Source organism: Eubalaena glacialis, chromosome 9 (assembly GCF_028564815.1).
Source record: "Eubalaena glacialis isolate mEubGla1 chromosome 9, mEubGla1.1.hap2.+ XY, whole genome shotgun sequence".
NCBI lineage: Eukaryota > Metazoa > Chordata > Mammalia > Artiodactyla > Balaenidae > Eubalaena > Eubalaena glacialis.
In genome coordinates, this window is record NC_083724.1 from 23,106,293 (window position 1) to 23,126,799 (window position 20,507).

The 20,507-nt window shown below is 36.1% G+C and overlaps 1 protein-coding gene across 4 annotated transcripts in view; it reads left to right on the forward strand.

Moving 5' to 3' along the window:
- Positions 1-20,507, forward strand: part of ECPAS (Ecm29 proteasome adaptor and scaffold) — a 97,490-nt gene that overhangs the window by 29,177 nt on the left and 47,806 nt on the right. For all 4 annotated transcript variants that reach the window (XM_061200112.1, XM_061200111.1, XM_061200113.1 and 1 more), the window contains 7 exons: positions 5,791-5,907; positions 6,752-6,870; positions 8,029-8,178; positions 11,130-11,298; positions 13,927-14,066; positions 17,025-17,106; positions 20,188-20,307. In XM_061200112.1, coding sequence (XP_061056095.1) covers positions 5,791-5,907; positions 6,752-6,870; positions 8,029-8,178; positions 11,130-11,298; positions 13,927-14,066; positions 17,025-17,106; positions 20,188-20,307 — 897 coding nt within the window. The remainder of the gene's footprint in view (positions 1-5,790; positions 5,908-6,751; positions 6,871-8,028; positions 8,179-11,129; positions 11,299-13,926; positions 14,067-17,024; positions 17,107-20,187; positions 20,308-20,507) is intronic.

Here is a 20,507-nt window from a genome sequence, read left to right on the forward strand (position 1 = left end):
TAAGCGTCCTTATTTTTTTTTTTTTAACATTTTTCTTGGAGTATAATTGCTTTACAATGGTGTGTTAGTTGCTGCTGTGTAACAAAGTGAATCAGCTATCTGCATACATATATCTGCATATCCCCTCCCTCTTGCGCCTCCTTGATGTGTTTTGATGCACAAGTTTAAGATCTTGTGTTTCTTAGTAATTTGTATTATATTACATACTTTTCTTATCTTTCAAATCTCATTTAAGATTTCTTTCCCCAATACCTCTATCGTCTAAGACTAGTATTGTAGCCAGTGTTTTCCTTTGGTGTAAGTTAGATTGAGGAATCTTTGCCCGAGCCAGCAGTCTTAACCTTATTTACTTTAGCTGCATATCTTCATCAGTATAATTGAGATGTCACATTTTTTTTGAGGTTTGGATTGAGGGCATGTACATCAGTTGTTCCGGTTATTAACCTTTCTCATCACTTGATCTGTTCTCATTCTCTCCATCTCTCCCTCTTCTCCCTTCCCTCCTCTTCCTGCCACACATTTTCTGTTTAAGAGTTTGATAACCTATGTTCTGTTTTAATATAATGATTAATCAAGCAATTCTATCCACATTCTTAACATTTCAATCATTAATTTGTATCTAAGTAAACAAGATGTTTTACTCAGTTACCATCAAGTAAATTATTTTATCTTGTTCAGATTTCTTCCTTCTCCCCCTACCCTTATATTTCTTACTAGAAATAGTAATTACCTTCTTATTTCGTTTTTCTTCTTTTTTTCATTTATATTTTTATTTTTCATGTTGTCCTTTATTTATTTATTTTTTAAACATCTTTATTGGAGTATAATTGCTTTACAATGGTGTGTTAGTTTCTGCTTTATAACAAAGTGAATCAGCTATACATTTACATATATCCCCATATTTCTTATTTCTTTTTATTTCTTACTAGGTTGTTCCCTAGAAATTTTCCTTTGATTTTCTTCTCATATTCCAAATAATGCTGACTTTGATCTATTGGTGAATTTTTCTAACCTTTTTACAAAAAGCTTGAAGGAAATATACAAAAATGTGTTTACTTTGAGTGATGAGTCGTACAGATGATTTTTAAAAAACAGCTTTGAATCCCATGGAATATTATGCAACTACTACAAAGAACGAGTTAGGTCTAAATTAAAAAGCTTATATATTTTTAACTGGAAACAAAGCGGACTCTGTGCTAACGTGAATGATATATAGCGCATTTTTGTAAAAAGTAAACAAGTAAAATCTAAAGATATAGCTAGTGGGAATCGGCAGCATAGCACAGAGAGATCAGCTCAGTGCTTTGTGATGACCTAGAGGGTTGGGATAGGGAGGATGGGAGGGAGGCTTAAGAAGAAGGGGATATGGGGACATATGTATGCATGTGGCTGATTCACTTTGTTGTACAGCAGAAACTAACACGGTATTGTGAAGCAATTATACTCCAATAAAGATCTATTAAGAAAAATAAAGATGTAAATATGTTTGTAGAAGTTTTTGTGGATACAGAGAAAGATGTGAAGATGAACACCAAAATATTAATACTGGTGTCTTTGAGTGGCTATGAATGGACTAGGGAAAAGGGATAATTATGATTTTTCACTTAATTTATTGTAATAAATGTGTTTTTCTATTATAATTTTAAAAAGCAAGAAAATAGAATAAAGTAATAGAGATATAATCATTGTGAACTTGTATATTTAATTTATATTGTAAAATACTAATTTTGTTTGCTTTTTTTACATATCAGATTTCTCTTGGTAAAGGGGTTTTGTTGTTAAGTAAGTTTGAAAACTTCTGGAATAAGGGAAAAGAGATCTAACAGCTGAGACACCTGTTTACATTCTAAGCAGTATGCTAGACTCTGACATATCCTTCCATTTAATCCTCATAATAGCCTGTGAAATGTTATCATTTGATTTCTGCAAATGGGGGAAAGTGATTCAGAAAATGATAATAGTGCAAAGCGTTAAATGCCTATGTGGACATTGTCTCAGTTCATTACAACTCATTTAACAACTCTGTGGGGTATAGGTGCTCATTTTATTCCCATTTTATCTAGGAAGAAACTGAGGCTCAGAGAAGTTATATAACTTGCTTTGTGTCACATGACTAACAAGGGACTTTACACATGCGAGATAATTCCAAGACTAAATGATTTCTGCCAGGCTTTGCCTTCACGTGATGGCAAACATGTTCATTCTTTAGCTTATGTATGAAAGTGAATTCAGTACATGAAGGGTCAGTGAATGAAAGTTGAGGATAAAAGAATGTCTGAAAGCAATAACATAATTTTGCCTGCATGTTATTTTGACTCCTGGTAGTAGACTTGATGTGTGTTTCCTTTTATTTGTTTTGAAGTATAGATACTTGGTCAGACTTTTATTTACTTTGAAATATAGCTACCTGGTCAGACTTTCATGATTTGTACAGTCCTGTACTCATACTAATACCTCTTGCAAATAGAACCAATATGATAATTGGAGTTTTGGTTATTATATAATTGTTAATAAAACAAAGGATATAGATATTGATCACAAATCTAGAATGCAGTTACAATTATTAGACCATTTTTTACCATATAAAATAAGACTGTCATGTGAAAGCAGAGTATTTTTTAATAAAAGCTTACATATAAATAATTTCAGTGTGTAAAATTTTGTAGTCAATGACACTAGGGATTAATTTAGTATTGACTTTCAGTTATGTAATTTTAGGGCTCCTGACTGTCAGTTTCATAATGTTTGTTAGGCTTAAGCAGGATACCTGTAAAGTAGCTGATAATTTGTGGATAAATTGGGTGAAAGAGAAATAAGTTTTATTTTATATTTATTTATTTTTTGGCTGCCCCGCGTGGCTTGTGGGATCTTAGTTCTCCGACCAGGGATCGGCCACTGGCCCATGGCAGTGAAAGCGCCGAGTCTTAACCACTGGACTGCCAGGGAATTCCCAAGAGAAATAAGTTTTAGACTTCTGCTGTCATATCACTATTTTAAGGAAAATGAGATATGTTATGTAGAATTCTATTTTACAGCGAACCTTGTATATTCTGACTTCTTAGAATAGGTAAAAATTAAAAACTGACCACTGCTGGTGGGAGTGTAAATTAGTATAACCACTTTGGAAAACTGTTTGGAAATATTCTAAGGCTTATCATATGTATACTTCATGACCAAGCATTTCCAGTCCTGGGTTTTTATACAACAGAAGTGTGTATACATGTGCACCAAAAGACATAGCTAAGAATGTTCATAGCATTATTCATAATGGTCCAAACTGGAAATAATCTTATATCTGTCATGATATAGGAGAATGGATAAACTCTGGTTGTTTCCTACTAGAGCAGTGAAAGTGAACAACAACATGGATGAATCTCAGATATAATATAGAATGAAAAACACATGAGTTCATCCTATTTGTTCCATTTATATAAATTTAAATATGGTGTTAGAAGTCAGGAAGAGGGGTTAGTGAGTGGGGTGCAGGGCCTTTGTACTTCTGGTGGTTACAAAGGTGTGTTTACTTTGTGAACATTTATTAAGCCATACATTCTCAATTTTGCACTTCAGCTATATGTTATACTTCAATTAAAAAGTTTACTAATGAGTAAATGAATATAAATGAATGAGTAATAAGGGGAACTGACAGGGACAAAATACTATATTCCCAAGGCTGGTAATTCTGTAGGCTTACTGACAGAGGTTAACTGTTGTCAGTTTAGCCGGGAGAAGGACTGGTTCAGCGGATTTCTTAATTTTTATGGGTTTATAGAGGATTGCAGGCAGTGGGTAACCAAATTTAGGAAATGAGTCAATATTTAAGGTGATAATATTGCTAGAAGAAAATTAAGTAGTTAATCTACTTAAAATTTAAAAAATTGTCATAAAAAAGAAAGTATGTAATTGTGGGCATGATTGTCTACCACCATCAATAATGATTTTCCATAGGATCCTTCTAGGAATTAGCCTAGCTTAGATCATCAGAAGAGGGCTGTTTCCTTTAGCCTGGCTCCTCCTGATTTTTTCCCCTGTCATCCAGCTGAATCACAGGTCTGGACAGGCAGGAGGCTGGGTGAGGTATGTGTGGTAATGCAAGTTTCTAGGTCTTTGTAATGTATCAGGGCTCCCAAGGGTGTCTCACAGTGACAGACACTTTAGCTGAATTAAGCTCAACTGTCAGTGTCTGATAAGGTTAAAAATATGGATTCTGGAGTCAGATCTTGACTATGCCACTTGCTGGCTCAGTAACCTTGGACAAGTTAACTTCACTTCCTGAGCCTCTGCTTCCTCACGGGTAAAATGGGAATGACAATAGCAGCTCTCCAGTTGTTGTGAGAATCAGATGAGATACGGAATGCAAAGAGCTGTCCTGCGTGGAAACTGCTCAGTAAATGCCAGCTATTTTACAAACATTGATTTTTAGATTTGTTGTTATTCTTAAAATTCACTTATTTCATGATTGCTGTAGATAACTTTGAACTTTTGCTGTTGCTGTGAACATCCCTACAGCTCTCCGTAATACTTGCTTTGAAGCTAGAGCTCAAATTTCAGAAGTGATGGAGAATAGTGTAAGCCTGGCCCTCTGGAATAGTCACTTTAAATTCTTGAATCTTTAGGTGAGGCTTTCTAAAAATCTTATATCTCCATGCTACTTTCTTAGCAAGATAATCCCACTTTTATTGTAAGCTTGGGGTCATTTGACGTAAACCTCTGTAGCTTCCTTTCCACCCATGGGTATTGTTGACTTGTTGACCTCTATTTCTGTCTTTTCCCACTTAAAGGAGAGGAAGCTTGATATTACTTACTTAAAACTTTTTAGTAGAATCAGATGATCTTCAGAATAAAGTAAAAATTTCTCAGCATTTTACCCAAATCCTTTTGTAATCTAGATCCTGCTTTTATCTCTTACCACTGTGTGTTTCAGTCAGATGCAGTGCACCATGTTCTTTTAGAGCTCTTATACCTTCTTATAACTGATCTTCTGCTTGGAATTTCATTTGCTCTTTGGGACTTAGTTTCCTGTCAGTTCCTCCCGGAAGTCCTCCTTGATCTTAGTAGATACTTTTTCTTCCTGAAACTCTCAGTACCTTGTATATTTCTCTTGCTGTAGTGTTCATGTTGTCTTTTAGTTAGTTTGGGCTGCTATAACAGTATACCACAGACTGGATGACATAAACAGCATTTGTTTCTCACAGTGTTGGAGGCTGGAAGTCCGAGATCAGAGTGCCAGCATGGTCAGGCTCTTCGTCGGGAACTTTTCATGGTGTACGGAGGGCTGTCTTCTTGCTTTATCCTCAGACGGCAGAGAGAGGAAGAACTCTGATACCTTCATCCCCTTTGAAGGGCACCCATCCCATCGTGGGCACCCCCCCTCCCGACCTCCTCCAAACCTGTTTACCTCCCAAAGCCGTCACAGTGGGGTTTAGGGCTTTAAAACGTGAATTTTGGGAGACACAGACATTCAGTCTGTAGCATGGTGTGTTGCTATCGTTTGTTCACAGGTCTTCTGGGGGACTGTGCCTCAGTGTAGGCCCATCTGGAATCTCAAGTTTAATCAACTAAAGGACATTGTAAAAATAAATTCACTACTAAAAATCTGGTGCATGGATTCTTGGGGATAGCATTTTGGAACAAGATTCTAATATTGTATACTCCCTTTCTGGGATGTCAAATTTACCACCTTTAAGAGAACAAAGTAGCTACTATTCATTAAAATAAGTAATATCTGAGAAATGAATTAGTTTTTAAGATATGATCAATAATTTCAGTTCATATCTTCCTGTATTTTAGGTAATGGAACTGTTGGTCCATCTGAATAAGCGTATAAAAAGCCGCCCCAAGATACAGCTCCCAGTAGAGACACTCTTGGTTCAGTACCAGGACCCTGCTGCAGTTTCCTTTGTCACAGTGAGTGTTATCTTGGAATATTTTCTGACTTAACAGTAAGTTTTCTTTCATAACATTTATTAGATGTCGTCAGTATATTGGCCAGCCTAGAATTTCACCTTAGACTAAATGAAACATGAGGTGTTTTTCTTCAAAAGGACACACTGTTTTTCCACTGAGTATTGATCTGGAGGAAATGGTAGGAACAGGATAATGTATGGCCGTTCACACAGGGCAAAGGAATGTTGGTGTAATGACTTGTCAGGTATGTTGATTTACAAAAGAATGATTGATTCTTAGTAAAAGATTATGAGAGGTCAGTCTGAATTAGAAAGAGAAGGTTATTTTAGTAATTGACCAGTTGGGAAATGGCAGCCTAGGATTTAACATGGGGTCTCCTCTTAGCTTGAAAGGATTAATGTAACAAACTGGGAGAGCTGATACTGATGTGTAGTATGTAGGTTTAGGTAAGTCAAATGATTACTTCTTTCTTTTCAGTGAAAAGTAATTGCACATATGAGTACTTTATTTTCTCCCCAGCTTTATTGAGGCATAACTGACAAATAGAATTGTATACATTTAAAGTGTACAATGTGATGATTTGATATATGTATAAGTGCTTTAGACTAGATCATGCTCTCTCATATGAAGCCCATCTTAAAAGTAAGCATTTTGAGTAAGTGGGGCTGGAGTTCTTCCTGAGATATACTAGTTGGTCAAGCTGTAATAAACAGGTGATAAACATGAGGAAGGAGGATTCAATTTCTTTATTATAACAAAGCTGCCTAGGTTATTAGTCATGTGTTTTTGTTGAAATCCTAGAGTATTTCTTTCATACTTACTTGAGTTTCTCTTGTTGCATTAGAATTTTACTATAATTTATGTTAAGATGGGCTATCCTCGCCTACCAGTGGAAAAACAATGTGAGCTGGCTCCTACACTTCTTACTGCCATGGAAGGGAAGCCTCAGCCCCAGCAGGACAGGTATGCTTTCCTCAGTTACCTTATTGCCCACCTGTGAGAGTCAACAGCTGCCATTCAAAAATAGATCCACACATTTGGTTTCACTTGGGCAAATACAAAGGCTTGAGTTGAGCTCTTTGAGTTGACAGTTCTGTGTTACCTCAACGTTACTGTTTTGTTAATTTTATAAATTATAAAATTTCTTGTGAGCATATCAAAAAATGTGTAGAACTAACATTTTTCTCAATCTAAATGCATTTTTATTTCGGTTAGTTATTTTGAAGCAACTGATTTTCTGTGATTGCAAAAATTTGAGAGCTAATATGCTTTTCATCAGACATTTCTGTCTTGGAGGATATAAAGTTTCAGAGCAGTTTTCTTAAGGAACTAATTACTCGTTTGTATTAATATGGGAATTGGAGAGGTGAAAAGGAATATCATCCTTAGTTTCTAGGCTTAGCTCAAAACTTCTGTATCCTACCTAGCCCTGTTGTGGTGACAACCATGAAAAGAAGTTGTGGAGGAAAGATGGATTTAAATCATGTTTTCACTTCACTTTTTAGAGCATAAACATTTTTAAAAGATTGTAATACAGATATTTACAAGTAAAATTAATAGACATTGTAAACACTTTGAAATTTTCATGTTTTAATAGCAACAGGTATAGTGAAAGAAGAAAAGAATCTGTGTTACTTAAATTCACGCAGTGGAAATTTAATATTGTATTCCAAATATTGACATGATTGATGTTTAATTTCTTTAGATTTAGAATGACTTTATTTTTAATTAAATGTGGAAAGGAAAAAAATGATTGACAGGACATGTTATAAGTTGAACTTTACCTAAGGTTTAGTATTAAATCTCTTGTGGTAATAGATATTAACACTGAGCCCATATTATGTACATTTTTCTCAGGTGTTTTTGGTGATGAGCCAGATTGGCTAAATGTCACTTATTACTCAATATCCTGAGCTTTTAATAAGAAAGAAATAAGAATGAAATCTAGGCCACTCCCTAGATTAGGACTTTGTAAATTAGTGGTATTGAAAATGAATGGCCCTTGCTACAATTGCTACTTTTTGTTATGTGATTTTTTTTTTTTTTGGTTTTGTCTGTTATTTGCATGTATAAAAAACCTTATTTTTTAAATAGTTGCAATAAATGTAATTGTTTTTTCAGCTTAATGCATCTTTTAATACCAACCCTTTTTCACATGAAATACCCTGTTGAATCATCAAAATCAGCTTCTCCGTTTAACCTTGCTGAGAAACCAAAGACTGTGCAGCTGCTTTTGGACTTCATGCTCGATGTCCTTTTGATGCCTTATGGGTAAGTAAAAAAAAATAAAAACAAAACAAAGCAACCTTGTTCTTGATTGCTTTTACTGTGTGCAGTCAAGTACTCTTTTCAGTGATTCAACTTTCTCTTGAAAATGAGTGTCTCAGATTTGCTTTGCTGCAGCCCTGACCTCTTCTAAACTCCAGCCCCGCTGCTTACTGACCTTATGGGTGTGGAGCTGCTGCTGTGCTTTCAGACTTGGCCCGTCCAAGCTGAAATCAGGCTTCCCAGTAAACATAGTTTCTCTTCTTTAACTACCATCAGTGCTGTGATGATTCTCTTAGCCTTGTAGGCGCTCAGTTATAAATTGCCTCTAGCTTTTTCTTCCTCGTTGCTGCAGTATCAGTTCCGTAAGACCTCCTTCCTCCTCCTCCATGTGTCCTGGAACCATTCCCACTGCTGCCATCTAGTTTCGGCTCTTTTCAGCTCTTTTCATGACTTTCTCACCAGCTGCTCTTCTTCAGAACTTTCTACACTGCCACAGAGTTTCCTGATTTTTAAAACACAGATTTTATCAGGTGACACCTTAAAATCCCTGGGCTGTTATTTTCCAGTCATTACATGCACTCATGCATTTCATGTACTCTGTATCTCCTTGCCTGTCTACATTTTACGAGAAGACAGTTTTCTCTGCTTAGAATGCTTCCCCATCAAGAAAGAAAGGAAGAAGGAAAGAAAGAAAACAACAGGAAGCGACAGCCAGGAAAACCACTTTGAAAAAGCCTCACAAGCTAGCTTAGAGGCCAGTTCTGTTGTTTCTGACTAAATCCCTGCCCTAGGCACAGGGCTCTTCCTTGTCCTCACAAGGCTAAGCACCCATCTGAAGTGCCACTTTGTGCTTTTATTGCGTTGTTGGCTTATCCCATCCTAATAGATTGGGAGCTCTTTGAAGTCAGGAGCTGTTTACTCTAGCTCTGGTTCCTGGCATAGTGCCCACGTTGTCATCTGCTTCCAGCCTGCTCCTTTTCTAGGTTGTCCTGCTGCCAGAGATATTCTTCTAACGTACTGCTTTCATTACATTTCTTCCCTGACCAAAAATGCAGTATACACTATGAGCATGGCATGGGGGGCTCCACATCACCTGTCGCTCCATCCAGCCACGAGAGTTCACGCTGTACGATTTCTTTCCTCTCCTTTTTGCTCTCCTCCCACTCCTCTAATTTGGCAGCTTTATTTTCTGAACCTTCCACTACCTCTGTCATATCATTTCTTACTTCCCTGCAGTTTCTTTGTCATCTGATGACATATCATATGCTGTTGCACGTGTTGTGTTGTTATTGTCTCAACTTGCTCCAGATGGCAGACACTCAGTCTTACACCTCCTGGTGTTCCTCTGTCTTGTGCTTAGGATGGTGTTTTGCACGATGTTAGCTGTTCAGTAGTTATTAATTGATTTACTTACTGCTGCCAGTCTTGCTATAACTGAGAAATAAATGAAAACCTCCTTTTATAGTTGTTGAATCAGGAGGCAGCCAGAATTGGCAGGTGATGATGGCTTTGGTAATTTAACTTTGAAATCCAAATTTAACTTAGGCACACAATGTACCCAAGCCAGTAGTTCCTCACATTTTTCTTACCAGTGAGAATTTGCCTTGTTTATATAAAAATATTAAAATGATTCTTTAACAGGTTTTTTTTTTAAAAATTAGATGAACTTAGGAATGGAACAAATATGGTATATAGTAATGTAGAATAATTTACTGTGCCATTAGGCTTCAGGTGTTTTCTTTAATTTTTATTATAACGGGTATTTTATTTTAATATCCAGTCTGGTAATTTGTCAGCATAGAATTTTAGAGTTCAGAGGGACTTGAATTAATATTCATATCAAAAATTTCATTTTGTAGATGAGGAATGCTAGTTTAATTGGTTCAAAATGAATTTATCAGAAATCTTATTTTTAATCTATAGACGCTAAAAAAGAAATGGGATGATAAATTAATAACTAGCTGCAAAGTTGTATGCTTTGAACATATAATGGAAAAAGCTGGTCCTTATTATGATTTTTTTTCCTCTTTGGATCCTTTTGAATTTTTTCATTTTTGGGGTGTATGTGCTTGTATGGTAAGTGGTTTGGAGGTTTCAGTGAGTTTTCTTTTTCTATTTTTTAAAAATAAATTTATTTTATTTGTTTATTTTTGGCTGTGTTGTGTCTTCGTTGCTGCACGCGGGCTTTCTCTAGTTGCAGTGAGCGGGGACTACTCTTCGTTGCGGTGCGCGGGCTTCTCATTGCCATGGCTTCTCTTGTTGTGGAGCACAGGCTCTAGGCGCGTGGGCTTCAGTAGTTGTGGCACACGGGCTCAGTAGTTGTGGCTCGTGGGCTCTAGAGCGCAGGCTCAGTAGTTGTGATGCATGGGCTTAGTTGCTCCGTGGCATGTGAGGTCTTCCCGGACCAGGGCTCAGACCCATGTCCCCTGCATTGGCAGGCGTGTTCTTAACCACTGCGCCACCAGGGAAGCCCTCAGTGGGTTTTCTAATGCAGAAATATAAGGAGTTCAAGGAGAATTGAACAGAAATGGGAATGACTATAAATATTCTCTGCTTTGGGTATAAAACAATAGTTCCCCCTCCACCCCATTACAGTCAGTAAACCTTTGTCTGTATTTGTCAACTAAAAACTCAAAATGTAGTGGGTCCATAGTGGCTTTTAGAACAATTATTTATAGATTGAGAGTGAACAGAATATTTATATTCATTGTTGGTAACTGTTACAGTTCATTTGTAACCAAGTTGAGCAGATGTACCCTAATGGTTAATTTGCTGAAGATGTAGATACCTTTTTTAGATAGCTCTAAAATTTTTCTTTATGATAAAATTTTAATTTCAAGTGTTTATTCTTCTAACAAAATTCTGTGGGAGGAAAGTATATAATTGAATGTGCTATATATATGCGTGTGTTTGTATGTGTTTATAGAGGGGTTAAACTCCTATTTCCTTTCCAGATATGTGTTAAATGAATCCCAGAGTCGCCAGAATTCATCTTCAGCACAGGGTTCTTCTTCAAATAGTGGGGGAGGTTCTGGAATACCACAGCCTCCCCCAGGAATGAGCTTTTATGCAGCTAAACGAGTTATTGGAGATAACCCATGGACACCTGAACAGTTGGAACAGGTATCACACACTGCTTGTTTATACGGAGCTTAACCCTGCACACTTGCCCCTTTGAAGTCCGTGGAAGCATGTGTCACATAATTCCAGCGTATTCAGGCTCTCTAATGAAATACGATTGATGTAATGTGTTCTCGTCATCATGTCATTTATTGGTTAAAGCCCCAGGGAAAGGGAGGAGTGGGAAATGCTCTTTAGTTTTTCTAATACTGCTTACATATTTCAAGTATAAAATATAGCCCATTTATAAATTGAGTAACTTTTTTCGTTTTAGTTTTTAATTACAGGTTTAATAATTACCGAGCTGCTTTGGTGCAGTTGAAATACAATTTATCTTACATTATTTAGCTTTTTAGGGCTGTACATTTTGTGTAAAGTGAGGGACAAGTGACCATATGGGGGAAAAGCATGACGCCCTTTTATATTTCTTCCTGGGAATTGAAAAATTGGCATTAAGAATTTTATTCTGGATTTAAACAGGACACAGATGTTCTCTGAGCAGCTTTTAAAAAAGACTGGTGCTCTACAGAGAAGGTGCCTCACTGTGTCTGTGTCATCAGGCACCTCAGGGAAGAACAGATGAGATCAGTGTGTAATTATTTTGGAATTCAAGCAACATGGGTTAGTCTTCCAATCCTTCCTTTATCTCTCCATGGCAGTCTAAATGATTTGATCCTTTTCTTTTTGGCAGTGTAAGTAATCACTGATCAAAACAGTGTTCCCAGGAAAGGGAAAAAGGCAAGTGGGCATTCTTGGCCACTCAACAAATTTATAGAATGATTTGTTCAGCAAGGGCTCTATTTGATTAGATTAACATCTTCGTGTTTTATAGATCTTTTTTCTTCTTAAACCATGATGTAAGTAAGAAAGAAGGGTAAATAGTAACAGAAGCTACTCTTTATTGAGTGTGATCTATGTGACAGGCACTATACTGAGTACTTTGAATACATTATCTCATTTAATCCTCACAGCAACCTGACAAGGTATAGAAATTGTTAGTTCCATTTTGTAAAAGGAATTGAGGTTTTGAGATTCACCACAGTCTCACTCCTAGTAGTAGGCTTTGAATCTAGGTCTGTCTGAGGGCTAAAGCTATAAGTGCTGGAGAATCATTGTTAACATTATAAATTGTCATCTTACGTTGGTCATTATTTGCTGATTTCTAAGGGCTTCTGTATGCCTTTTGTCAATTTCATGATCTAGTGTTGAACAGTTTAGTTTCAAGGATGAAAGCTGTTTTCCTCTAATTTTTAAATATCTCTTTTGTTTTTTACATTTTTTTCTTTCAGATAAGACAGCTTTTATTTTTTTCAAATGATAAAGTTAGTGATAATGTAAATGTTCAAGTAATATAGAACATTATAACGAGAAATTAAAAATTACCTGGAATCCTGCCACCCTAGTTTGTCATTCACCTACAGCCTGCTCTGTGTACATGTGTGTGTACACAAATGTAATTTTACACAATACATTTTTACGTATCACATAACACACTATTTGAACTTCATTTTTTTCATTTAATAGTATATCAGGTTTTTAAATAATGTCCTTTTTATTTAATGTCTTATTAAATGTAATTATGTGTAAACCACATAATATTTTTTAAACTAGTCTCCTATTGCTGGACATGAGTATTGTTCTCAGTTTCATTTGCACACTTTTTTGTGTATATCTTTGTGTAGTTGACTTCCATAACTGGGGGTGCGGTAAATGCTTGCATCTTCTCTGTTGTAGCTCTTGTTGCAGGTCAGTTGTGTTGAACATGGGGAGGGAAGGCAGGCATTTTTATGATCCTTTTTAATTGCATCCTTTGTCATTTAGTTATTGTAAACTTTATCAGTCCTAATTCATATACATGAGACCTATCATGTAACTGCTTCTTAAAGGTAAAGTTTCATTTTTCAGGTATATTTATCCTAAATAGAGTTATTTGTATTGAAATTCATAGCTCCTTCACATTGCATGAAGTTCTAAGCAGAATCTCTCTTCAGTCTGTGTTTCATTTTAGCCAGTTAGATTGAATACTGTTTGATTAGAATTTCACTTGGATTTGCAATTCTTGCATATGTTTGAAATCATGGTTTTTTCAGTATGTAAGAATACTGAGGACAGAGTTAGTATGTTAACAATAGATTAGAACTTCATGGACTGTGAGTTTAGTTCTTTTTGAACTGTCAAAACAATCCATGGAGTACTTTACTTCTGATGTACCCCACTTCTACCTGGAGGCTCCAGATTTGGACTTCAGTTCAAGGCTTCATCATTTTAGAGAGGCTGTTAACCTAAGTAGGAAGGCTTCGTATCATAATGGCCTTGGAGTCCGAGACTTGGGCTTGGATTGTGCCTTCGTCGTTTACTAACTGTGTCTTAATCTCTTCAGCCTTGCCTCAGTTTCCTTATCAGAAAAATAGGTATAATGATACTCATCTCACAGATTGTGAGGGTTAAATGAAATCATGAATATATATGGTTTAGTATAGTCCCAGGCACATTGTAAGCCTAAATAGAAGTGGCTACTGTTGTTCTATTAATCTTTGGTTTATGAGCATACTGATATGTGAAACAGATGTTTTAGGTTGGTGGTCTTGGTTTCTCTGATCAGTGGTTTTCCTTCCCTTCATTTATCTACAGTGCAAATTGGGTATAGTGAAATTCATAGAAGCTGAGCAGGTGCCTGAGCTCGAAGCTGTTCTCCACCTGGTGATTGCTTCTAGTGACACACGCCACAGTGTAGCCACAGCAGCGGACCTGGAGTTGAAAAGCAAGCAAAGGTAAACTGCTTCCCTTTTAAACTTTCGAAATTAAAAAGAGGCTAGATTTCTGAAAGCTTGCTCAGCACATATTTGTTCTTTTCAGGTTTTGTGTAGTGAGACATTCAGTTTATGAGATTGTGAAATATACCTAATTTGTATGAAAGACAGTTTGCTAAAGAGCAGAATTCTGTATAAGACAAAGAAGAAAAGCTGTTTGGAGAAGTAGTTTAAAATTGGAATGGGTTAGGATTATAACCGTAAGAATTGAAACCTTTGTCTAGGTAAGTGAACTTAAAGAACTGATGTTAAGAAAAATGTCAAAACCTGGAAGTTATTCATTTTTGATTTTTCCTCTATATCAAATTATTTGAGATGGCTTTTAATAAAGGATATGTAGGTATTATGGTTAATATGAAAATCAGGTCCCCTGAAAAGAGGTGTTGAATAGATCTTAATTTATACAGGAGGAAATACATATAGTAAATAGACTCATAGAAAATATTGTGTTTAAGAAATCAAATCATGCACAATAAAACAGTGGTATGCCAATTTGTACCCATTGGTAAATAAAATTGTGCAACAGTTGATTACTCCATTTAAGTTTCTGTTGAAACTGCTATTCTTATACCCTGTTGATTGACACTGTAAGTTGAAATAATTTTTGGAAAGCAGTGTGTAGTAGGTAATGAATCATAAAAATATTTACAATCTTTTATCTGAATCTTCTGGGAATTTATCCTAAGAGAATCATTCAAAAGAAGAAAAATATTATATTTAGAAAAATGTTACAGATTCATTCATTATACCATTTCCTGTAGTTGTTCAAAAAAAAGGAAACAAATTCAGATTTCCACAATAGGTAAATAGTTAAATAAATAATGTGACCTATATGGAATATTATATATCTGCCCAAATGATTATAAAAATAATAAAGCAACATGTAAATTGCCTCCAAGTAATGGCAAATGAATAAAGCATAGTACAAAATGATATATGTACTGATTTTAATAAATGACATGTGCAAAGACTGGAGAATACATGAAAAATTGAAGATACTTCGTTAAAAAAATCAAATTATGGAATAGTTCTTTTTTGAATTTATTTTAATGCTAAATGTAGTTAACAAAATGGGATATCTCTAGGTCCATCCACGTTGTTGCAAATGGCATTATTTCATTCTTTTTTATGGCTGAGTAATATTCCATTGTATATATGTACCACATCATCTTTATCCATTCATCTGTTGATGGACATTTAGGTTGTTTCCATATCTTGGCTGTTGTGAATAGTGCTGCTATGCACATTGGGGTGCATATATCTTTTTGTATTATTGTTTTGTTGGGATATATGCCCAGCAGTGAGATTGCTGGATCTCACTGGCAACTCTCTTTTTAGTTTTTTGAGGAACCTCCATTCTGTTTTCCAAAAAATCTTCCTTTAAAACTTCTCATTGTGTTTGAACTGACTCCATTCTTTACACCATACAGTAGATTGGATTGTTGGAACTATAAATGTGGTGCTCAGTTATTCTAATTAGTTTTGGTTTTGTCTATTAAAATAATTGTATTTTCCAAAAAATAGCATAACATTGTTAAGAGGTAAAAAGTGAGTTGAGAACAATATGTAGATATCCCATTTTGTTAAATAAAAGTATCTCTTCAAATGATACGTCTGTTTCTTTATCTACCTGCCATGCCCATCCAACTATTTTACATGCATAGGAAAGAAGTCTAGAAAAAGATAGACAAAAGTTAGTGGTTACTGAAAAGGAATAGAGAGGGTTATGGTGCAGATTATAAGGAATTTTATTTTCTGTGTTATTCATTTCTGAATTTTCACAAGCATGTAATCAGAAAACTAAAACTAGAAAGGTGGCAAGAGGAAAAGTAGAAGAAACAGTGAAAATTATCCTTATTAGTTAATCACTATTAAGTTTTTAGTTTGTTTTACTAAAGTGTGTGTGTGTTTTGTCAAAAATCTCTAAACCTGAAGTATTTATAGGAGGGAAACAAAGATGGAGCTTGAGGATTAGTTAGTAGCAATCAGCTGAGGAAAGATACAGGTAAATAATAAGTAGAATTATAGAATGTCTTTGAGGCTAGTGGAATTGTGGATATCCAAACAAGAGGTGGATTGATAAGCTATGAAAGAAGAGATGGATTAGAAAAACAGTCAAAGCAGCATGATAAATTATGTTTGCACAAATACAACATAGTCTGAAAGCAGAATCAATGTCAAAGGAGAGAAGAGAGTATGGATAAATCTCACTAATCAAGTGAAATGCAGGATTGCGTTATTGCTAGGTTTATAAAATGACGGCAGGGGCTGCTGCAGGGGGTGGGTGCCCATCAATAGTAAGTCACCTTATTGTGGTCCTCAATTAGGAATAAGTCTTAGTGACTAACGGCAGCAGGACTGCTCTGTAGAATTAGGTGCTAAAATTGCAAGTGGGTGCTGGGAGATAAGAGGGGGATACTGAGGATCACAGTGACACGGTATTTGAGAAATGCCATGGGCTGCAAGCTTCCTGGGGTGTGGCTTTAATGGGTAAAATGTTTTTTGTCACTTTCTGTATCACTTTTGAATTTCCAAGTGGCTGAACAGAAGAATCATGCCTCAGGGCTCTTTGAACAAGTGTAGTATGGCTCTGCTGTGTTGGAACTGCTCCGTGGCATTGGCCCTGAGAGTGGAAGACAGTCCAGATTTCTTGAGTAGTACCAAATTGGGCCACTAGATACACTGATCTATCTTACGTTGAATCATGGTGGGATAAGTGACTTTTTTTTTCTGTTTGAAAACTAACTTTGATAGACGTTAATCCCTTTCCTTCTCTTCTGCAATGTCAATTGCCCATTTCATTTGTGTATTTATAATATTTTTCTTTGGTAACACATATTGAGGCTATGATTTTTTGAAATTATTGGAGTGGGAGAAAAAAATAATAATTTTAACAAGCTTTGTTGAAACCTTCTGTAGCTTGATTGACTGGAATAATCCTGCCATCATTAATAAGATGTACAAAGTATACCTTGGAGATATACCACTGAAGACAAAAGAGGTAGGTTTTTTTTGTTTACTCTCACATCATCATAAAAAGCATTTTATTGACATAGCTCTATGTATTTGAACATTTTCTCCAGGTTATTTTGATTTAAGCTGAACCTATGCTGTGGGAAATATTGATACTAGTTTTAAGCCATACTAGTCTAGGTAGATTAAAATCTCCTGGTAACTTTGTTTACCTGATCTGGTGTTTTCAGTTCCGGTGCTTAAATAATGATTGTCCGGATTACGCCTCAGTGAACTTTTTCTGTAAATATCTTAGGCTTTATTGGATATATCGTTCTAAGGCTGCAGCTGCTCAACTCTGCTGTAGCATGAAAGCAGCTGTAGGCAGAACAGAACTGAATGAGCATGGCCATGTGCCAGTAAGGCTTTATCGTTAATGAAATTTGAATTTCATGTTATTTTCATGAAATATACTTTTACAAAATATTATTTTGATTTTTAAAAAATCATTTGAAAATGTAAAAACTACTCTTAACTCACAGACCTTACTAAGATAGATGGTAGGCCAGATTTGGCCCATGGGCTGTAGTTTGTTGACCTGTGGTCTAGAACCTAGAACAATAGGTGGGTTCTTCTGAATTCTGGAAATAAGATGTTTGCTTAATAACATAAGTTCTGTTTAGTTAACTGTGTTTAAAAGTGTTCCAAGTTGAAACCTTGACATACAAGATTATTTGTTTGCTTTCTAAACGATTAACAGTTGTTTTAAAAATCATATTAGCTCCAGGGAAAACTGGACAGCTACACGTAAAAGAATGAAATTAGAACACTTCCTAACACCATACACAAAAATAAACTCAAAATGGATCAAAGACCTAAATGTAAGGCCAGACACTATAAAACTCTTAGAGGAAAACATAGGTAGAACACTCTATGACATAAATCACAGCAAGATCCTTTTTGACCCACCTCCTAGAGAAATGGAAATAAAATCAAAAATAAACAAATGGGACCTAATGAAACTTAAAAGCTTTTGCACAGCAAAGGAAACCATAAACAAGACGAAAAGACAACCCTCAGAATGAGAGAAAAAATTTGCAAATGAAGCAACTGACAAAGGATTAATCTCCAAAATATACAAGCAGCTCATGCAGCTCAATATCAAAAAAACAAACAACCCAATCCACAAATGGGTGGAAGACCTAAATAGACATTTCTCCAAAGTAGACATACAGATTGCCAACAAACACATGAAAGGATGCTCAACATCGCTAATCATTAGAGAAATGCACATCAAAACCACAATGAGGTATCACCTCACACCGGTCAGCATGGCCATCATCAAAAAATCTACAAACAGTAAATGCTGGAGAGGGTGTGGAGAAAAGGGACCCCTCCTGCACTGTTGGTGGGAACGTAAACTGATACAGCCACTATGGAAAACAATATGGAGGTTCCTTAAAAAACTAAGAACTGGGCTTCTCTGGTGGCGCAGTGGTTAAGAATCCGCCTACCAATGCAGGGGACACGGGTTTGAGCCCTGGTCCAGGAAGATCCCGCATGCCGCGGAGCAACTAAGCCCGTGCGCCACAACTACTGAGCCTGTGCTCTAGAGCCCGTGAGCCACAACTACTGAAGCCTGCATGCCTAGAGCCCATGATCCGCAACAAGAGAAGCCAGCACAATGAGAAGCCCGTGCACCGCAACGAAGAGTAGCCCCCTCTCGCCGCAACTAGAGAAAGCCCATGCGCAACAACGAAGACCCAACACAGCCAAAAATAAATGAATAAAAATAAATAAATTTATTTAAAAAAAAGAGTAGAGAGGCAAACTCTAGTTATTGAGATGGGTATTTGGCATGTATTTTCTCTTTTAAAATGAAAAAATGAGGCTTCAAAAAAACAGTTAACATGCTTTAAAGGCAAAGATGAAAGTTGAGCTTTTAAGCAAAAGCTAGAATTTTGGGAAATTTGTATTCATCATGATGAGCTTGACAGCTTGTCAGTGCTTACAGACTTTTCTGATGAGATTGGTCATGATATTAACATGTGATTTTTTTGTGTGTGCATGGATGTTTTATAATGAAATATTTGCTTAACTCGGTGAGCCAGTATTTTCCAAATGACCAGTGATGTGACAGAAGCATACAGGGTAAGGGAGCCATTCAGTATGCAGATAGACTGGTGGAATTTAGTAGAACAGTATGCAAATGTTCCATTGATATGGTTTCAAATCCACATGGCAATTAACCTTTAAGAACCTATTGCAGGGAGCTTCCCTGGTGGTGCAGTGGTTGAGAATCTGCCTGCCAATGCAGGGGACACGGGTTCGAGCCCTGGTCTGGGAAGATCCCACGTGCCACGGAGCAACTAGGCCCGTGAGCCACAACTATTGAGCCTGCGTGTCTGGAGCCTGTGCTCCGCAGTAAGAGAGGCCGCGACAGTGAGAGGCCTGCGCACCACGATGAAGAGTGGCCCCTGCTCGCTGCAACTAGAGAAAGCCCTTGCACAGAAACGAAGACCCAACACAGCCAAAAATAAATAAATAAATAAATAAATAAATAAATTTAAAAAAAAAAAGAACCTATTGCATATCAAGTTTTGGGGTGGCATCAAATATCTGTAATTACCTGAAAAGGCTAAAATCATCCCCACTTTTCCAGTCACATATTTTGTGAAGCTGTTTTTTTTAACATACTTAAAACAACATATTACAACAAATTAAATGCTGACAGATATAAGAATCCAGCTTTCTTTTATTAAGGTGGACAGTGAAGAGATTTACAGAAAATATAAAACGCCACTGTCGCAGTGCAGTTTTTTGTTTTGGAAAATATAGTTTTTTATTTTTCTTAAAAATACGTTATTTATGAAAGTATATAATGGGTTTAATATTATTTTTAAGTGAATAAGTACTTAAAATATTTTCAGTTTTAATTTCTAGTATATTAAGTATTGATAGGTGTTCAGTATAAACAAAAGCTCTTTGGAAGCTTCAGTAATTTTTAAGGGTATAAAGGGATCCTGAAACAAAAGTTTGAGAGACCATTGATTTAGATGATCTCTCATGATTTTTTTCAATTCACAATAATTTTGAAGTGCTGAGTTATAATCACACATATTTTCAACAGGGAGCAGTTCTGAAGCCAGAGCTGAAAAGGGACCCAGTCAGTACAAGGGTCAAGTTAAAGATTGTCCCCCACCTCCTTCGTTCTAGACAAGCTGCTGAAACGTTCCCGGCTAACATTCAGGTAACTCATTCTTTCCAGAGAAAAATGGCCTGTTTACAACTTTCATGTTTGTTTAACTAGACAAAGAACTGCATTAATGGATATTCAGGAGGTAGGTTGATATGTATAACAAGATTAATGAGATTCTTTTTTCTCTCTCAAGTTTAGCTGCAGAAAATACTTTTTAATTATAGCTATAATAAAAAATATATTTTATTAAT